An 18,663-nucleotide genomic window follows, 5' to 3' on the forward strand; every position below is an offset into this window, starting at 1 on the left:
GCTGTGGAGTAAAGGAGCTCTAATACAGAGAGCTCTGCAATAGGCAGAAAATGTATGTGAAGAGTTTCCTTAAGCTTGTTTAAAAATCTGTGACATTTAATGCCTATTTCACTGATTATTGACCTGAATTTTAGTGTGCTAATGTGAAAACAGTTTCCACCTTCCCCTCCTCTCTCCCTTGCCTCAAAAAGCTGATACCTAAAGCATACTTGAACTCAGTTTTTTTCTGCTTTCATGAAGGTAGTAGGAGATACAGACCAAGGTGTGATGGTGGTGACTGGGAAGATGGCAAAGTAACTTGTGTAAGGGCACCACAACATATTTCCTTAGGTCTGGTGAAACTGGCCAAGGAAAATCAGCCAAATATAAATTGACTCTTGTTTAGTCTTAGGGTTAGCAGAATAAAGGGGGTAGAGCCTTAGACTTCTCTGGAGTCTTTTTTTTTTGCTGCTTCATCACCTTGGGACCTGGCATCTGGAGTAATTTAAAATTCCCTTGAGGCTGATGCTGCTTATGCCCTAAGGATTGGAGATTTCCACCTCAGTACAAGGGGAGGGAAATGCAGACTTCCCAGTATGTTTTAGCTGCGGTGTACCTTCCCACCTGTTTCCCAGCCCATGGCTTTTCAGATCTCTTTTAGTCTGCAGCAATTAAAATATAGTGAAATTAGAATCTAGATGGAGAAGTTTTATTTGCCGTTGTTGACTTTGTTATGAGTAATAACAGCAGTCTGTATTGCAAGGGGTAGCATTACAGCATTGTAGTCATTGCTTTGCTTAATTTATGACATGTTCAAACTCTTTGAATATTTGTACTATCTGACATCGGTATCCATGCTATGAGTGTCAGTGGGGAAATAGTGTATCAGGTGAAGAGCAAGTTGATCACAAGAGGTTTCACATGCAAAAGCCAAAGGATAAATTAATCCTGAAAGTATTTTACTGGTCCCAGAGAGATTTACAGAATTGAAGCATGGCATTTGTTTGATACCAGTGCATTTAATTTTTTTGTTCTTTTTAATTTAAAAATAATTTACTTGTAGATTTAATTAATTATTCACTGTAGTTATTTCAAATTTTGTCCTTCAGGCTCTAAAAACACTGTGCTTTCTGTTAGAATATTAGTATTTTTGCTGTTTTGTTTCCTGTCACTGTTTTAATCTGAGTTTTTCTCTACTCTGTTTTGGTCGCCATTCATTTTCTTTTATTCACAGCATGTAATTTTTTTCAACCGTAAGTTGCCTTTGTGGGCAAGAAATTATTAGTTGATTTATTTTTTCCAACTAAAGCATAGTTTTCCCTGAGGTAGAAGGTTGCCTATTTTGTGCAGGAACCTCTTGAGCTGGTTACATATGTATCACTGAACTCTGCAGCTCTCGAGAAAGGTTGTGTGAGTAAGAATGTAAGACTGAGTGCATAATGTGATTATTACTGAACATTATTGTCCAGTTTGCGTATGGATCAATATATATAAAAGCTCTTTAATTCTAAGCCATTTTTATATAAATTAGAATATTATTCTGGCAGCGAAATATTTATTTTTATAAATATTTCGCTGCCAGAAATACTTTTTGCAAGTTTTTTTAATCAGACTAATAGATTTTCTGCTCTGTTTCAGACTACTGAACTGTTTATGATGTTTTAATTATGTTGCCCAAGAATCTTTTGAACAAAACCCTACTGTGCTTAACTGAAGTGTTGATGTGTGTTGATGACTTCCTTGATTTGTTTTTGTTTATAGATGTCAGCACTGTAATTGTCATCCTGCAGGAGCCATTAGTGGGACTTGTCATCTTGTTACTGGACAGTGTGTTTGTAAACAATTTGTAACTGGCTTGAAATGTGACAACTGTGTTCCTGACGCCAGTAATTTGGATGTCCACAACCTCTTTGGCTGCAGTAAAAGTAAGTGGATGTTAGGTCTTAAAAGCATGTCTTTTAAATTAAAGTTTTTAATTGATTTAGTGCGTATTGAATTGGGTCAGAGGTAAATTATTTCCTCCCCACCCCCAAATGTAAGGTCACTGAAGTTTGAGTGATTTTTACTGTATTGTAGGATTGTTTTCTACAGAGATGTGTAGAATCCTTCGTGTCATACACACATTAGGCTTGTAGTTTAACCCAGGGGATAAGGGTTAAACTACAAGGGACACCCCATAGTTTCCTTGCACATTTTCTTTGTAGTGACTAATCCAGAGTTCATCTTTTAGTCAAAAATGCAGCATCATTTGTACAACTTACAGTTTAGCCCCCTTTCCTGCCGCTGACAGGAGGCAGGACATCTGCCTTCAGAAGGTCTGAAGAACAGAAGGTCTTGTGAAAAGCTACTCCTGGTGATTAATTCCAAATGTTCTCCTCAGTGCAATGTAGCTTTGCCTTTCTCCTCTTGGGACACTTTTTCAGTCAGTTTGGGAAAATATGTGATGTGATGTAACAAAGCATCATAAATTGGCATGTTTGAGGTGGGGTCAATGCTATATTGAGGGTCAAATCATGAATTGTAATGAAACAAATTGCAGAGGAATATATGGATATCAAGATCACCAGCACACAGTCTCCAGGCTGGCAGAGTTATTAAAGAAGGAAAGGCAAAAGTATACGTCATAAGAAAATTCAGTACTTAACTTGTCTTTGGGTCAATGTTCAGACATAGGTTTTGAGGGCATCATGCTATGCAATACCAAACCATGTGGGAAGGAGCTCAGGTCACTCTGGAAAAGCTGTGTTCCATTTTGGTGGCACACCTTACTGCCATACACAGTTAACAGCCCAGCCTTGGAAGCCTTGAAAGCAATGAGTGAAGAACTCTGCAGGTAGTAGGTGAATATTTTTGTCAGCAGGCCTAATTAATAATGGTCACACTGGTCATAATGCAACAACAGGGTTAGACATTCCCAAGTTATCTCTGGAATATGCTTCTGGATCTTCCCTCAACAAAATATTTCTTTGTGTGTTCTGCATGGGTATTTATATGATATTCATAACTGTGATATGTGAAAATCATAGATTTGCAAGCAGAGATGTAAATGCACAAAGTATTTACAGGTAGAGACAGCTATCACTTTATATTTTTATTTAATTTTAAATCAGTTTAAATTTCAAATCATATGCATGGTAGAATGCATGGCGTTATAAATGGTCATAAATATCCTATAGAGAATGATTTCTTTCTGAAGACATTTTTTTTTAGCTTTTCTCAAAGTTTGCAAGTATTTAAATAGTTTTGATTCCTCTTTCCCCATACTCTTCTGTAAAAAGCACAGTGTCTATTCATTGTTCAGGCAGTTGATTGGCTCGTTGTTTCTTTAAAAAATGTAAGATGTTTCAACTGAATGTGTAATAATAATAATACATGGCACTTTTATGATGCTGTTCATCTTCAAAGTGCTTTACAAACATAAGCCAACCTACTTATTTGTGTTGGGATACACATTGGATAAAGGTCAATAGCAATTCAACTATAAAATTGATTAATAATAGTATGACATAGAGAAATAATATAATAGATTTTAGTTAGATAAAAGTACATCAGGCAGTATTCTGAATGACAAGCGGAGTCCTCTTCTGGACATAGAGGATATAGCAATTGGAGTCTTTTGGTTATTCATACCAAAATATTTGAACTTGTTGCACACATGTGGAGCTTTGCCTGATATGGCATTTGTAGTTATTTTCATTGCAGAACAGTATTTTGTTGACACATTCATTACTGGTTATAAGTCTTTGCCAAGGGAAGCAAAAGTAAGTTGCTGTTACTGTCCAAATAGTGTTCTTTAAGAAAAAGAGTTTTTTATTTAGCAATTTTTCTACTTAACAGTATCTTAGATGCTGCACAAAAATGTACCATGAAGTACTTTGCTTACTATTTAAAATTCAAACCAGCAAACCTCTGGAAGCAATATGCAGTAGTGTGAGACTGCCAGTGGAGAATGAAGGTGATGCTGGTAAATTGCTGTGATTGCTCAGGTCTTGTAAGTATATATTACATGGAGAGAAATTCTTTTAAATGCCAAAGGGATTTAGGAGCACTTGTTTCCTCTGATTCTTAAACTTTACTCCTGTAGAAACTTTAGCATACATTTACTTCCTAAGTGAGACGAACTCAAAAGTTGCAGATTGGCATCAGAACAACCTATGCATTTTAAGGGGAGATGATGATTATGTTCAGTTCAATCCAATGAATTCTAGAAATATTTTGTGCTATTTCTTGGCTGAGAGACTGCAGTAGAAGCAGGGCTTTTCATTATCTTACTCTAAATAAAAAGCTTCATCTCACTTTCCAGATTTGTATTAAAAACCTGTATATAGTGTGCCCACTGATTTTGGTCTAAGTCTCTACATCTATCACTTGTGTGGCTTGAGGTCCTCATGAGATTTTCTGTCTGCAGCTTCATTCTTTGCTTCTTGTCTCCTGTTAGCTTGGCTGAACAGATTTTAGTAATTAACTTTTGGTGGTACTAAGCAAATATCCACATAATGAGGAGGATGATAGTTTATAAAAGAAGAGAATAAAATCCATGCTTCAAATCTTGATGTTCTTCTATAATACTTAATGTAGGGGAAAAAAGTTAATTGGGTGGTTCTGAATCCAGCTTCTGGTACCTTACTCCATGTGCTGATTTCTGTGCTGCCCTGGACTATCCTCATTCCTTGAGAAAAATGTTTTCCTCTACATCCACACTCCCTTGGTGAAGAGGATGGGGAAATGGCACAGTCTGCCTTTGATAGCAGTCACTATCTGCCAAAACAGACCTGTCTTGTTCTGTGCTGATGCATGGTGTAGGGGACAGAGGGTAGGGCTTTCCTCAGTGTAACTGGAGTACTGGAGGTCCTACAGCAAGCTGTGGACTCATGCTCTGACCTGAATAATTACATTAATATAGAATCATGGAATCATCTAGGTTGGAAAGGACCTTTGAGATAATAGAGTCCATCTATCAAAATGTATGTTTATGTTAACATGTGAGTATGTATGTATATTAAGTTTAATTTCTGATTATTAGCTATTATCTTAGGAAGGACTATGATTACACATTTGGATGACAAAAGAGCCGTAGGAGAGATTTTGAATGCTCTTTCTTAAAATGTGAGGCACTTGGCTTTTGAACTTCAAGTTTGTTTTTCTCTTTATTGATACTATTGCAATAAAGTAACACATTTTTCAAAGTCAATAGAGGTAGTAGGAGAGTCAAATTTTGGCAAATTAACATGTCAAGCTGATTTCTTAAACTGTTAAGATACCTTAGTCTCATGGATTTGAATTTTACTGGAAACAAATGGAAGCCAATTGCCTAAATAAACTTAAATTTTGCCCTTTATGTTTCTGTGATTTCATTATATTAAGTAAGCTTATTTTAACACTTCAGTAAAATCTGGACTTAGTTGGACTTTCCGGTTGTATTTTACTTGAGGAGTTTATGCCTGGTCTGTGCTAAAATGGAATGAATCTTTTGAAAAAATAAATCCTAATTGAAGTAGAAACTTCAATAAAGCAACCATATAAATAAATTCTCGTTTTATAAAGATCTTGAAATACATTTAAAAAGAAACCCCACCCTACCTGTTTGGAAAACACTTGCTTTATTTTGGGGTGGAATGGGGGATTAAGTTTATTCATAATTTATTTAAATATATACATTTTTTCATGGATAAAAAATGTTGTTGAAGAGCATTTGGATGGGTTGGTGTAGTCTATTGGTGTCTTGCCCTGGTGACTGTACATTTACTCAAAGGGTTTTTTGGTGAAGAATGCTTAGCAGTTTCTTTGCATTTTTCTCTAAATTTGTGTGATTATTGATTACCTTGATTTTTACATCCTCAGTTTTTGTGTATGTTTTAGCTCCTTTCCAGCAACCTCCTCCTACAGGAGAAGTTCTCAATTCCTCTGCTATCAATCTTTCATGGAGTTCCCCCGACTCTCCAAATTCTAACAGGCTTATTTACCAGCTGTATAGGGATGAGGAAGAAATTTATACAACTGAAGACTACCATCCTTATGGTAAGTAAGGTTGCATCAAAGATTTTGTATTTGTCTGTATATATCTATATCTATGTGTGGTGTTTCTTAGCTATTTCTCATTCTTGTCATTATCATTCTCTGTGGTTTTGAATATATTATCCTGTTTCCCTTTAATGAGTTATTGTTCTGTTACTAGTTTTGCTTGAAAGGAATGAATAACTTAGTCTAAAATCTGGCAAATGGAATCACCCAAAATACCTGATAACTATTTTAGTTTTTAATCTGAAAAACTTTAAAATTGACTTTCCAGAAGTATTTATTGAAAATATACACAGATGCCAAAACCTATGAGTCAAAGTCACAGATAAAGAATTACAGTGAACAGAAGAGACCATAATGTGCTTAAACTTCTTTTTTCATCTTCTTGGTTTTAAACTGTTAACAGATAGGAAAGCTTTTTGTGGCCTCTAACTTTTAGCACCTTCTGTTAAGCTATCAGTGTAGCTCCTGATTTGTCTTTAGCAGCACCACTTCTCTCATGTTGAGGCTTGCCAAGGGATCCTCAGAAGGCAGTCCTAAAGGATTCGACACTCTGTCCAAGCTGAAAAGGCCATTTTGTGCTAATATTGATCCACTTATCAAAGAAAAGGAGATGGATTTGGGTACTGTTTATATGTATACATGGCACACAAGTGGTTTTTTAAGAGGACGAGTGTGGTTTAATGCTGCTAAGGTTTGACCTCTGTTCTAGGAGGTTCTTCAATTTGTTGCAGTTTCTTACCAATGCAGCATTAATGTTTTGCAGAAGTTGAGTCTCTCTAGTTGTTGGTGTGTACCCTGGAGGGGAGAGAGAAAAAAAAAAGCTGTTTTTCAGTGGAAGCCCAGAACCTTTGGAATGCACCTCACATTTCTATGTTTTGGTTCATGCTGCAGTGTTACAGTTCATTACTATGTGGCTTATGTTGTGACTTTGGGCACTCTGCAGTACATACTGTGAGGAAAGGTATGTGACCCCATGTAAGCACGAGAATAAGTGATTGAGAGAAAGAAATATTAAAAAATGTAGAAAACTAATAGAGAATATTCCAACACCTTAATTTGGTTTAAAGGCCTAACTTCAGTAAAAAAAAAAAGAATTTTAAAAGAAAAGCTATGATATTTCATTGTTATACATCTATTTAGTAATGTACTTGAAACAGTGCATTGTTGAGGATGTTATTTCATTATTTTACCTACATTTCTTTCCTTCTACTTTGCAGAAAGCAAAAAAAAAATAGTGGATGTATTTAACTGGATAATGAGACATTAACATGTTTCAATTTAACAAAACATTATCTTCTTAAAAGTTTCAAAAGGCATTTTTGACATTTCCCGGAAATCCCCCTGATTAGTGATATTAAATCATCTGCTGGTGTTTGGATATTACAAAAATACATTGGTAATGCTGACAGAACGTTTCCTAATGCTATTTTTTTCTTAGTATAGTTTGGAATTTGTGATGCTTATGAGGTGAGAGTACAACTGGATTAACATTATCTTATGACTAAATTAGGGCTTTATAAAAAAATTGAACTTCCCAAGGAAAATTAATAATAATCAGCCTGGTGACCTGGATGATAGTATTGCAGAATGCCCAATTAAAACAGTGTTTTCTTAACTGCTCTGGAAAACCTCAGCCTCAGCTTTCCCAGACAGTCTTTGTCTTGAGGATAAAATTACCTACTTGCTCTAAAATGTGAAAAAAACCCCTCAAAGTTACTAACAATTTTAACTCCAAATTAAGTTTTTTTTCTAATTACTTATAAATGTAACTAAATACAAAATCATAAACTCATTAAGGATGAAAAAGACCTCTAAGATCATTAAGTCAAATGATGAACCCAGCACTGCCATGTCACCTCTAAGCCATGTCTTCAAGTACTACATCTTTCTTTTGAATACTTCCAGACATCTTTAAGTCTACCAGACTGCTAGACAGCTCATTCCAAAGCCTGACCACCCTTACCATAAATAATTTTTTCCTAATATGTAATCTCTTTATACCAAATACCCAACCTTCTCTAGCACAATTTGAGGTCGTTTCTTGTCATCCTCTTACTTGAGAGAAGAGCCTGACCCTCAGGCTACAACCTCCTTTCAGGAAGTTTTAGAGAGGGATAAGGTCTCTCCTGAGTCTTCTTTTCTTCAGACTGAGCAACCCAAACTCCCTCAGCAGCTCCTCACAGGACTTGTGCTCCTGACTCTTCACCAGCTCCACCGCCCTTCTCTTGACATGCTCCACCACCTCAATGACTTCCTTGTAGTGGGGGCCCAGGACTGGGCACAGGATTTGAGGTAGGGCCTCACCAGTGCCAAGCGCAGGGGGAGATCCTGCTGCATCTTCTGCCTGCTCACTACCAACACACAAGGAGGTCTCAGCAGCCATTTTCAGCTGGCAGTTGTTCCCCAGCCCTGCCTGAAGTACCATGGTTTGCAAGGTCTGAAGATGCTGTAACGTGGTCTCATTATTGCTGCACTCCAGTGATAATGTTGTGATTGCTAGAAGGAGTTGAAGTACTGTAGGCAGTTACTGGGCTGACTCTGCTGCTTTTGTGCTGCAATGTCAAAGGTTGAATATCTAGCAATACTCAGAGTTTTATGATCCTCTTTTTAAATTTGTAATCAAGGCAGTGCTGGCTTGCCAGTGTGGATGTACAGAGAGAACGCAGAAATAGCTTTAGCCACTTCATTTGCTTTGCAAAAGTTTATGCATATCTGTGCTCTGACACATAATGTATTAGTCAATGTTAACCATTTCTTAAGGCAAAAGAATGTAGGGTGTTGTGGTTGTACATAAATTCATACTGTGCTGTGATGACTAAGATGTGTAACTGCTTCTGGGGAATGCACAGGAAAAATTAATGGCAATTGCTACTAAAAAGATGCTAAAAACCTACTAACTAAGAGTAGTGGAAAGTAGGTGTGTGTGGGAACTCAGCACACATCACTCCGGATGTCCAGAGTTGCTGAGAACCCTCTTGGGGGGCTTGGAAGACCTGGAATGTTGCCCGAAGCGCCTGGTGCCTTGACTTTGATCCATCTAGGGATGTGCCACCTGTGCATGAGGGCATGAGAGGCACTCAGGTTTGAATGGTGCAGGAATGATATATTTACAGGGTGAAAATGTAGATTTTAGGGTTTTTGGTATAAAGGGTAGTAATGGGGACAAGATGGAAGAATCAGGGTGTGTCTCATCCTTCTTCTTTCTTCTTGTCATCCATTTTCTGTGATGATGTTCGCACCTGGGGATTAGTTTAGAGTAGAGAAGTGCGCTGTCTAACATAGGTGATAGGGATTGGGACATAAAAGTAAATACGATATACGTAGTTTGTAGTATAGAAAGACGACACCGCCTCGGAGGGGCTCAGAGAGCCTTTAGCTGCCCCGCAGTTCAAATCTCGGCTGGGCAGAAAGAAAAACTTTGTAGATAAGAAATAATAAACAATCTGAAGATTGAAAACTGAAGAGTCCAGTCTCCTCCTTCAAAGCTCGGGCTGCTCAGAACCATCCCACGCACCTTGGGGCAGAGACAGACAACAGGTCCCGAGAGGTGTGGCAGCAGCGCTCTGGTCACAGAGAGCAACAGATAACTTTCTCAGGCATAGTGCTGGGAAAAGTCTGTGAGGAGATCAGAGACAAGAATGAAAAACAATTCTTAATCTTGACTTGCTGCACCTGGTATTGTGAACATGTGGATATGTTATGGAGATTTGTTTATCAATGGGTGGTTTCTTAATTAGCCAATGGTGATGGTGTTTGGATTGGGGGACCAACTAGGTCCAGCTGTATTGTAACTGTTTGTAAAAGAGCAATGGGTTTCTTAATAAAGATATATATGATCAGCCTTCTGTGAATGATGGAGTCTATGCCAATTATTACCTGGCTAGGGACCCATTTGCTGGGACAAGTAGGGGGGAGGAAGGTAAATACAAGCTTTGTATATACCTTTTTAATAATTATTTGCACTTTTGTTTCACTTCTTATCCAAGAGCAAATGCTTTTCAAATGAGGTTTTAAGCATTGTTATAGAAATGAGGAAGTGAAAGGACACAAAGTTGAAATATTTGGTCTTATGCCATCAAATTAATCAAAAAAAGAGGTCTGAAAGTTTGCACAATGGTTTGGGGTTTTTTTCCTTAATTATATTCTTAATATTGATGCTGATTTACATTTGAAATAATTATTTTGAAGAAAAAGAGGAATGAGAAGATAATTGTATTAATTTTCATGATTAAAGCAGGAACTAGAAGTTCAGTGGAAAAATAATTTCTCTAATGATGGTAATGTGCAGGGCAAGATTATAAAGGATAAAGGGGACCTTTTTTTCCTGTGCTAAAAAAACCTGAGAAGTTGCAATGCTTATAATCTCAAGAAAATCATGTGGACAGGCATAAATATGTATTGGATTAGAGCTGGACAGAATTTAGGTATAGCAGTTAAGGTTATTTTTAATGTGTTAGACTGATACAGTTTTCTTCTCACCTGTTTGTTTCAGGTATTCAGACCTTCATCGATGTCATGTTAGCTCCATATACCTTCTACTCCTATTATATCCAAGCCAGCAACGTTCATGGTTTTACAAGAAGTGACTCAGTGACATACAGAACAAAATCTGGGACACCTGTAGGAAGCTTGGATTTAAATCCTATCTTTCCTGTTAGTCACCACTCTGTTTTACTTTACTGGACAAGCGTCTCCAATGACTCTGGGCCCATAGAGAAATACATTTTGACTTGTACTAGCTCGGTTGATCTGCAGCCTTGTGGTCAGTATGAAGGCTTAAAGACTTCAGCAATTATTTGGAATCTCATTCCATTTACAAAGTATGTTTTTTCTGTGCAAGCTTGTACTAGTGGAGGCTGCTTAAAGAGCCAGCCAGTAACTGTAGTTACTGCACAGGCTCCTCCAGAAGGGCTACGCCCACCGACCGTGGAAACCATCAGCTCTACAGAACTGGCTGTGGAATGGTCACCACCTGAGAAACCAAATGGTAGGATATTGTCTTTACTTTTGTCAGTCAAAGTCTTTGCAAGGGAAAAGCAACATTTTCCCAAATCTCATTAGAATATGCCTGTCCACGCACCATGCACTGAGAAATGAAGTGAGACATTTTCCTAATTTGCCTATATGCTATTAAGTGTATCCTCAGAGTCTGTGTTTTATTCTTCCAGTGTCCAGAAATCCACTGACTGTTTGGTCCGGGATTTAGCACTCAGTGGCATCTGCTGCAGCAAAAATCACATTTATAATCAAACCTTTACAGTAAAATTAATTTTTTCCTAATTTGCCAGATTGCTTAGTTCAGACAGATGTGGTAGTATTGCCTGACAAAAGATAAATAAGCAGATAACAGTTATGGAAAAAATTCTAAGAATTAACAGTGAAGTCTGTTTTTGAAACCATCCGTCATGTGCAGTAGCCAATTCTATTACGAGTATAACTTTGTTAGGGATTAGGTGATTGCCAAGAGTTGCTGGTCTAACTTGTGTAATAATATTTTAGGTTTTTGAAACTGAGAACACAGCTGTTGTAGGATACTTCTGTGATACCACTAATTTTGTTGGTAAAACTATCTTTTAATATATGAGCAATGGAATTTTGTGAACTTGCACTAACATGCACAAGTATTTATGCATGTGAAAACAAGCATTTTTTATCTGTTCACAAAATGGGTGTCTGTCTTTGGGGAGCTCGGCTTTCACTTTGAGCATCTAATTTTCCACCTCTTTCCAAACTGGATTGGAAGAATGCCCACACAAGAATAACTGTGTGTTTAGAGGGGCAGTTTCTACAATGCAGGTCATGATATTTACTGTTGGCATCTCAACCTGTGTCATACACTTTTCATAGTCCATAGGCATGATGTGCATCTAATGGCCAGCACAAGCAGATGTAAGCAATATTCTCATATTTGCCTCGATGTCTGGTCTGATTTCCTGGTGTCTCCAAAGACAAAGAGGAAAGCTCTTTCTCCCAAGCAACCTCTCCAGTTTAGTGCATGAATACAGACCCAAATGCATAAATTTTATGGCAGTTATCTCTTGGCTTTACAAGAAATCTCTGGTAAGATTTCTTAAGATCTTCTAGTTAAACTACTTTCACCATCCAGCCTAAATAGTGTATTGGTTCATACCACAACACTGATTGGTTTTTTTACTCCAGAGTGGTGAGGCTTTCCTGTCTATATAATAATTTTGCATTGACATAAAACTGATGTACATGTATCTCCTATCCAGTAATATGTTTTAAAATGTTGGCATTAAAATAATTAAAATGTCATTCAAAAGTTATCTTCTCTTTATCTTAAAAGAAAAGTAAAAAGAAATTGGTACTTTAGTAGAACTCCAGATATCATTTAAATTCACTTTTTTTTCCTGGCCTTTTCCTCTAGGTATAATTATAAGATATGAACTTTACATGAGGAAAAAATTAAAATCAGTTGGGAACTTTCTTTCTCCTGAAATTCGTATTTTCCAAAGCAGTGGATGGCTCAGTCCTCAGCCAATTGTGGAATCTCAGAATGAAAATGCCTTGGCTCCACCACAGACCAGTACCACAGTCATTGATCTGGAGCCATTCACAGAGTATGAATTTTATGTGCTAGCAGTAAACATGGCAGGTAGCATATCTTCAGATTGGGTATCAGGACGAACAGGAGAGGCTGGTAAGTACTGGTTTGAATTTATTTGACAGAAATGAAAGGAAAATGTAGATCAACATGTATTCTTAATTTTCCATAGAAGTGTTTAATGATGGTTAACTAGGGATAAATTCCCATTTTTAACTAATTACAGATAGGTCAGATGATTACAGAACTGAGTATGAAAAGCAAAATAATTTTCTTCACAACATAATATCATGTTGTTGAGGAAAATAATTCATATCAATTAACCCTATATTTAAACTACAAGACTGCAAAATATACCAAGCAGTGTTTTAATTTGAAGAATTAAACCCTTGAAAGGGTTCCCTTTTCAGGACTATAGTGCTTGAAACTTCTGACGAGACCCCATTAGTGAGAGATGCCTCTATCCAAATTTAGGTTCAAATGAGACCATATGCCAAAGTCAATTACATGGATTTTATTTAACAGCAAATGTGAGGTGTAGAGATAGAAAGAAAGAGAAAACTCAGTGGGGAGAGAGAGTGATCAACAGAAGATAGTTACCTCCCATGCATCCAGCAGTGTCCTGTTGGTCCTTCTTCACTCTGGTCTTCTCAGTGGTGATTCTGAGGTCATTCAAAATTTTTCACAATTTATTCTTTTTAGCAAATAAAGGAACTAATTCTCATTGGCTGCAGAGTTCTCTTATTCTATTGATTAGAGGATTCCCTTGCTTCCAATGCTAATTTGTCTCAGTCTTTCTCTTTTTTTTTGGTGTCAGTGGTGTTCTTGGGTTGATGGGCTGTGAGTTGGTGGTCAAGATCTCCCCTGATGGATTTACCTTTCACCCAGTCAGAGTTGATTTCAGCACAGTTGCCAAGTTGGCTTTTGTTGTGGCCCATAAACCTTGCATTCTTTGTGTCCACATCAGTGACACATCCTTCTTCCCAAGGTTTTTTAACCTCAGGCTGGGTCTGAGATAATATCTGGACAATAGTGCCATCTTTATCTTATCTCAAGTTCTTGCTATGGTGGCTTATCTTACAGTCCAGGTTCGAGGTATCCAGAGAAGCATATTCAGGGTAGCTTCAGTGATTGTTGGTGTTTGCAAAAGCCATCTGTCCCAATACTTGGGGTGATCTTTGTTTGACCAGTGATATGTGTGTGGGCAGTTGCTTCTTCACACAGTTTGCTGAAGTGGGAATCTTTGTCTGGATGCTTTTAACCAGAAGGAGCAAAGCAGATCTCTCATGCCCCAGGCCTGGAGTTAACACCATCCTGTCACTTCTTCTGTGCTTATCTCATGGCTAAGTCTTTTGTATTTGAGACAGCCAACTGTGCTCTTTAACTCCTTACAGCTCTTCATGGGCTTTAATAGAGGCCAAGTGTTATAACAGGGCCCCTTTTTATCAAAGCGTAACCAGTTTGCAGCCTCTTGTATTATGACCCTTCTTTTCAGATTTTCAAAAGGGCTTTGCCATATGACATATTATTTCAAATATCAGCAATTTATTTCAATGCTTGCAGTAGAATTCTATGGTTTTCAGATTGATAAAGCCAATGGTTAACAATTAAACATCTCTCTTACGTTACTTATGCTTTTGTTTGATGCTCACTTGAAAATCATGTCCTCAGTCATTTGCTCCAGCAAAACAGCAGGCTAAACGAATTCCTCCTTCAAAAATGAGACTTTTTTGCTTATCTGTTCCTAAATATTATACGTTATAAAAGTGTTAAATTGTATTTGGGAAGAGGTCCATTAGTGCAGTTGTTTGTATGTAGCAGAAGTGCTGTGAGTTGGTATCCTATTATTACAGAGGAATCAGGTGGGGATTTAACTGCAGTGCAAACAATCCTTTAACAGATTTACTATGGAAGACAGGGGAACTGTTTTGTAAGAAGTGAGAGACATGTTAATTTCAAACTGGCCTAGCAAACAGAATTGCTTTTAAGATGCTGAAGTATTGAACACTTTTTGCTTTTATCAGTTTTTTCCCATGTCGCATGAAGTTCTTCTTCAAGGCCTTTTCATTTGTATGTACTTTCCTACCTGCTACAGGGGATAGGACTGTAGTGTTGATTAGTATTTCTTTGAAGACACAGGCAGAGTTTTAATCTGCATTCACAGCCACAGTAGAAAACAGGAGAATGATGAGTGAAGTACTTATGAAAATAAGGTGAAAATTCCAGCTAGACTTGAAAATAAGGTTAGAAAGGGAAAAGAAATGATTGTCTGAAATGATGTTTTGCAAGTACAATGAGCAAGCTTGCATTATACATATTGCTCACTTACTTTATTAATATTATTAATTTAACTTTATTTCAGCTCCAGAGTTCATGCCATCTCCATCAGTATTCCCTCTTTCCCCATATTCCCTTAATGTGTCATGGGAAAAACCTGAAGATGATATATCAAGAGGAGAAGTGATGGGGTTCAGCATTAGTTTGATGAATGAACAAAGGTCTTTGCCACCATTTTCCCAGGTATTATTGTTAGTTACATTAAGTCTTTCCTAACTGTTAATAATAAAATTGATAAAACCTGATGTCCTCTGAGGTGTTGTGATGAATTTTTCCCTGGTTTCCTGTGTGTTCTCTGATCACCTACAGGTTTGATGCAATGCTATGTACTACATCTGCATTTTAAGCTGTCTTTCTGATCTGACTTGTGTTCAGTAGCAGTTGAGATTCAAACTTAGGAGAGATGAGCTTGTGCAACAAAATTTAAATTATCCTGATATTTGTATATACTGGTTCTATATTGTTGCTGTACTTGCTAATATGCTTAAAGCCATATTGTATTGTAGGTATCTACATTTTCCTTAAAAAGGTACTTGTCTGGATGAGTTTTTGAAGTGGGGAAACCTAAAATACTGGAAAGAAACTGATTTAAAAAGTCAAAATATGTGAATTTAAAATACTGTTGTAATGTTTGAGTGACTGGGTTTGGCAAACATATCATGGCATTAGTTGTAAGCTGAAAGCTGAGGAACGAACAGAAACATGATACATAATCAGAATTTGGGAGTGGATCTGGTGCTCTCATACTGTATTTCTCATTCAGAGCTGATTTTGTCCTTGGTATTACCACAGATGGGCCTCAGTTTATTTGCTTATCAGCTGGGGATACTACTGTTCTCGAGGCTGTTATAACAATACATAAATGCCAATTGCTTCTGGTCGCTGGCTTGCAGAATTCTTCATGCGAAAATATATCTGAAAACAAAGATATCTAAAATGCTGCAGTTTATTCAGTTCCTCTCCCATTGATAGCTTATACTGATGTTAAAGTAAAGCAGATGCAAGTGTTTGTAGGTATTTGTTATTCTCCTCCCTCCTAATGCCTGCTAATCATGTCACTCCTTCAATGGTGGTCAGATTTCACAACTTAATAGTGTCATTTTCGTCATCTCAATTGTCGCTGCACTGTTTGTAGTGATAACTGCACCACCACACAGTTTTATGAGGCAATAACTTTGTTTCTTCATTTATCCACTCAGGAACTGGCTTATTACCTCATAAAACAGTGTGATGGGAAGTATTATCACCTAAATCCCAGCTTGTTCAGACTCTCCAAAATAATCCTCTCCCTCAGTTGGTCTATTCAGGCTTTCTCACGTCTGAGTGAAGGAACCTGCAAGTTCAGAGACAAGTTTCTTATTAGTGATCATATCATCAAATGACAGGAATGAAAATATTATTAACCAACTGTTGTCTTCCAATCTGTTTGCTTTGCAGGTTTTGCATATAGCTGAGGCTCACGAGCTCTCCTACATAGCAACGGGATTAAAACCTTACAGGATGTACAACTTCACTGTTACTCTCTGCAATCAAATTGGTTGTGTAACCAGTGAGCCAGGCATGGGGCAAACCTTGGCAGCTGGTAAGGAAACAATCTGTAGCAAAGTGCAAAGCTGACACATGGTTTACTAATGAATGCCGTGATGATGGTCCTAGTTTGATGCGCAGTGGCAGGGGTAGGTGTTGTATTAATACAAAGTGACTTGCTTAATTATTATTTGTTTGTTTGGACAGATTAAACCCAAAATGTTTTCAGTGGAGGTTTAAGATACTCTACTATGGCAGTAGGATTTGTGTACTGCCCTCTCAGTTGCAAGTTATGATATGTGTGGTTTTTATTCATGTTTGTTTAAACAGTGAAGGCACGTAAATGTGTGTGCATCCACTCATTCATTCAGGATGCTAAGAAGTTTTTAATTTGTTGTTGGGGGTTTTTCAGAGTGTGTTTGCATAACAAGAAATGTAAAATGTTCCAGCCTTTCTTAACATATGCAGGATCAGTTGTATGTGTTAAGAGTAACATAAGTACATAGTGTCTTGTCAGAAGCAACATAGGTGCTTTGGGTCTGCTTTTTTGAAAATGTTTGTTTATTTAGCCTCTGAGATTTGAGATTTTGCTTTCTAGGTATGTATCTACATATATATGGGAACAGTGCTAAAGAAACTGCATATGTGTTCCTGTGCACCTTAATGCATTTTCAGTCTTCAAGTTAATTTCAGTACCATTGTCATGGATTTCAAAGGTACTGCCTACAAATTTAGGGGAAAATACATATCAGTCCAGAACAGAGATGGAGAAAGCCTGCATTTCCTTTGAATAAAGGACTGGCCTAAACTCACTTCTTGGACAACAGGGGTTCAAGAGGGTTTTGAGAAGTTTTTAGGAATATCAGCTTTACAAGTCTCTTTATTCATGGAATGAGGTAGTCAGTATGGTTCTTTAATACTATAAATACCAGCTCAAACCCACGATATGTGACATACTGAAGAGAGCTGACCACTTAACATTGTGGTTTCCTTTTGTACAGGCATTTAAAACACGTTAGTTAATGTCACAATATTAGCTAAAATGCTTAACTAAAAATGTTAAACAAGTAGAACTAAAAACGTTAAGCAATTAGTGTTGTCATATGGATGTTGTGATGATGATCTTTGCAATTACCTCTCTCATGTAATTTTGTCTCACATATTGGGAATTTTCTGCTGAAGTGATATTTAAGGTGTTGGGATATTGCCTCTAGTCTGTCCTCAGTTCTTCATGTCTATTTGTTTCATTGCCTTTCCATTTTTTTTTCAAGTGGAAGGCTCTTCTCTTATACAGAGCCTCCTACTTGTATAAGTATGACTTTATCCTATTCCACACAGCCATGAGGAACAATGTTCCAGTCTATGCTGATAACCATGGAAACAAATATTGTCTAAACAGCACACCTTATTACTACAAATGATCCAACTTTGCATTTATACATTTATTAAAAGATTCAGGAACAATAGCTTAGGTATGCTTGACAGCTTGTTTATGACCATCTCCTCCCTGGTTGTGTTAATACTCAGAGACCTATCACATTAGAGAAGACAGGAGAATACAAAATAGCATAACAGGCATGTCCCCATTTATTAGCTGTTTTGTGGTGAAGCCTTTTCTTGTTTATTGTTGTAAGCCTTGAAAGAAAAGAATCAGTGCTGTATTGTGTTCTTTTTATTTTGCATTTAAAGCATGTTATTGCAATGTGTTAAATTTTGGCAAACTGAAAAATGAAAAATTTACATTTTGCATGCAATTTGCATGTGTCTTCCACAAGTCACATTTTTTGTTTTTCTCCTGGAGATATTTATTTCATCCTATCCATGCAGGGGTTTTTTTGTGTGTGGTTTTTGTGGTTGTTGGTGTGAGATTTGGTTTTTTTTTCTTTTCTTTTTGTGTGTGTGCACGTTTCCTTCCATGAGGTTCTGTAAAACTGTGTTTCCAAAGACAATTTAAAAGAAGCACTACTTATGTGATAGCAATCAAAGGGAGTTAAAACTTGAAACGGAATTGGGAAAACCAATCCCTGGCATTTGTAAAACTAGATAATCAAGTCTTAGTCCATTTCTATCCTTTCTTTTTTTGTCATTGAGATGTGCAAAATGAAATTAAAATTGTCTTTCTAGGACTGTTGGGGAGTTCTTTTTTATGGAGGAATGTCTCCCTGGCAAAGAGACAGCATACCTGGCTGGATGCCAGTCCCCCTCCATGCCCTGGCAAAGGCAGCCTTTTGGAG

General features: G+C 37.2%; 1 protein-coding gene across 1 annotated transcript in view; it reads left to right on the forward strand.

Annotated features, from left to right (window-relative positions):
- Nucleotides 1–18,663, forward strand: part of USH2A (usherin) — a 372,326-nt gene that overhangs the window by 71,345 nt on the left and 282,318 nt on the right. Inside the window, exons 14-19 of the mRNA XM_059467734.1 lie at nucleotides 1,741–1,904; nucleotides 5,839–5,997; nucleotides 10,493–10,987; nucleotides 12,389–12,661; nucleotides 14,928–15,085; nucleotides 16,340–16,484. Coding sequence (XP_059323717.1) covers nucleotides 1,741–1,904; nucleotides 5,839–5,997; nucleotides 10,493–10,987; nucleotides 12,389–12,661; nucleotides 14,928–15,085; nucleotides 16,340–16,484 — 1,394 coding nt within the window. The remainder of the gene's footprint in view (nucleotides 1–1,740; nucleotides 1,905–5,838; nucleotides 5,998–10,492; nucleotides 10,988–12,388; nucleotides 12,662–14,927; nucleotides 15,086–16,339; nucleotides 16,485–18,663) is intronic.

This window comes from Ammospiza nelsoni, chromosome 3, assembly GCF_027579445.1.
Source record: "Ammospiza nelsoni isolate bAmmNel1 chromosome 3, bAmmNel1.pri, whole genome shotgun sequence".
Classification (NCBI taxonomy): Eukaryota; Metazoa; Chordata; class Aves; order Passeriformes; family Passerellidae; genus Ammospiza; species Ammospiza nelsoni.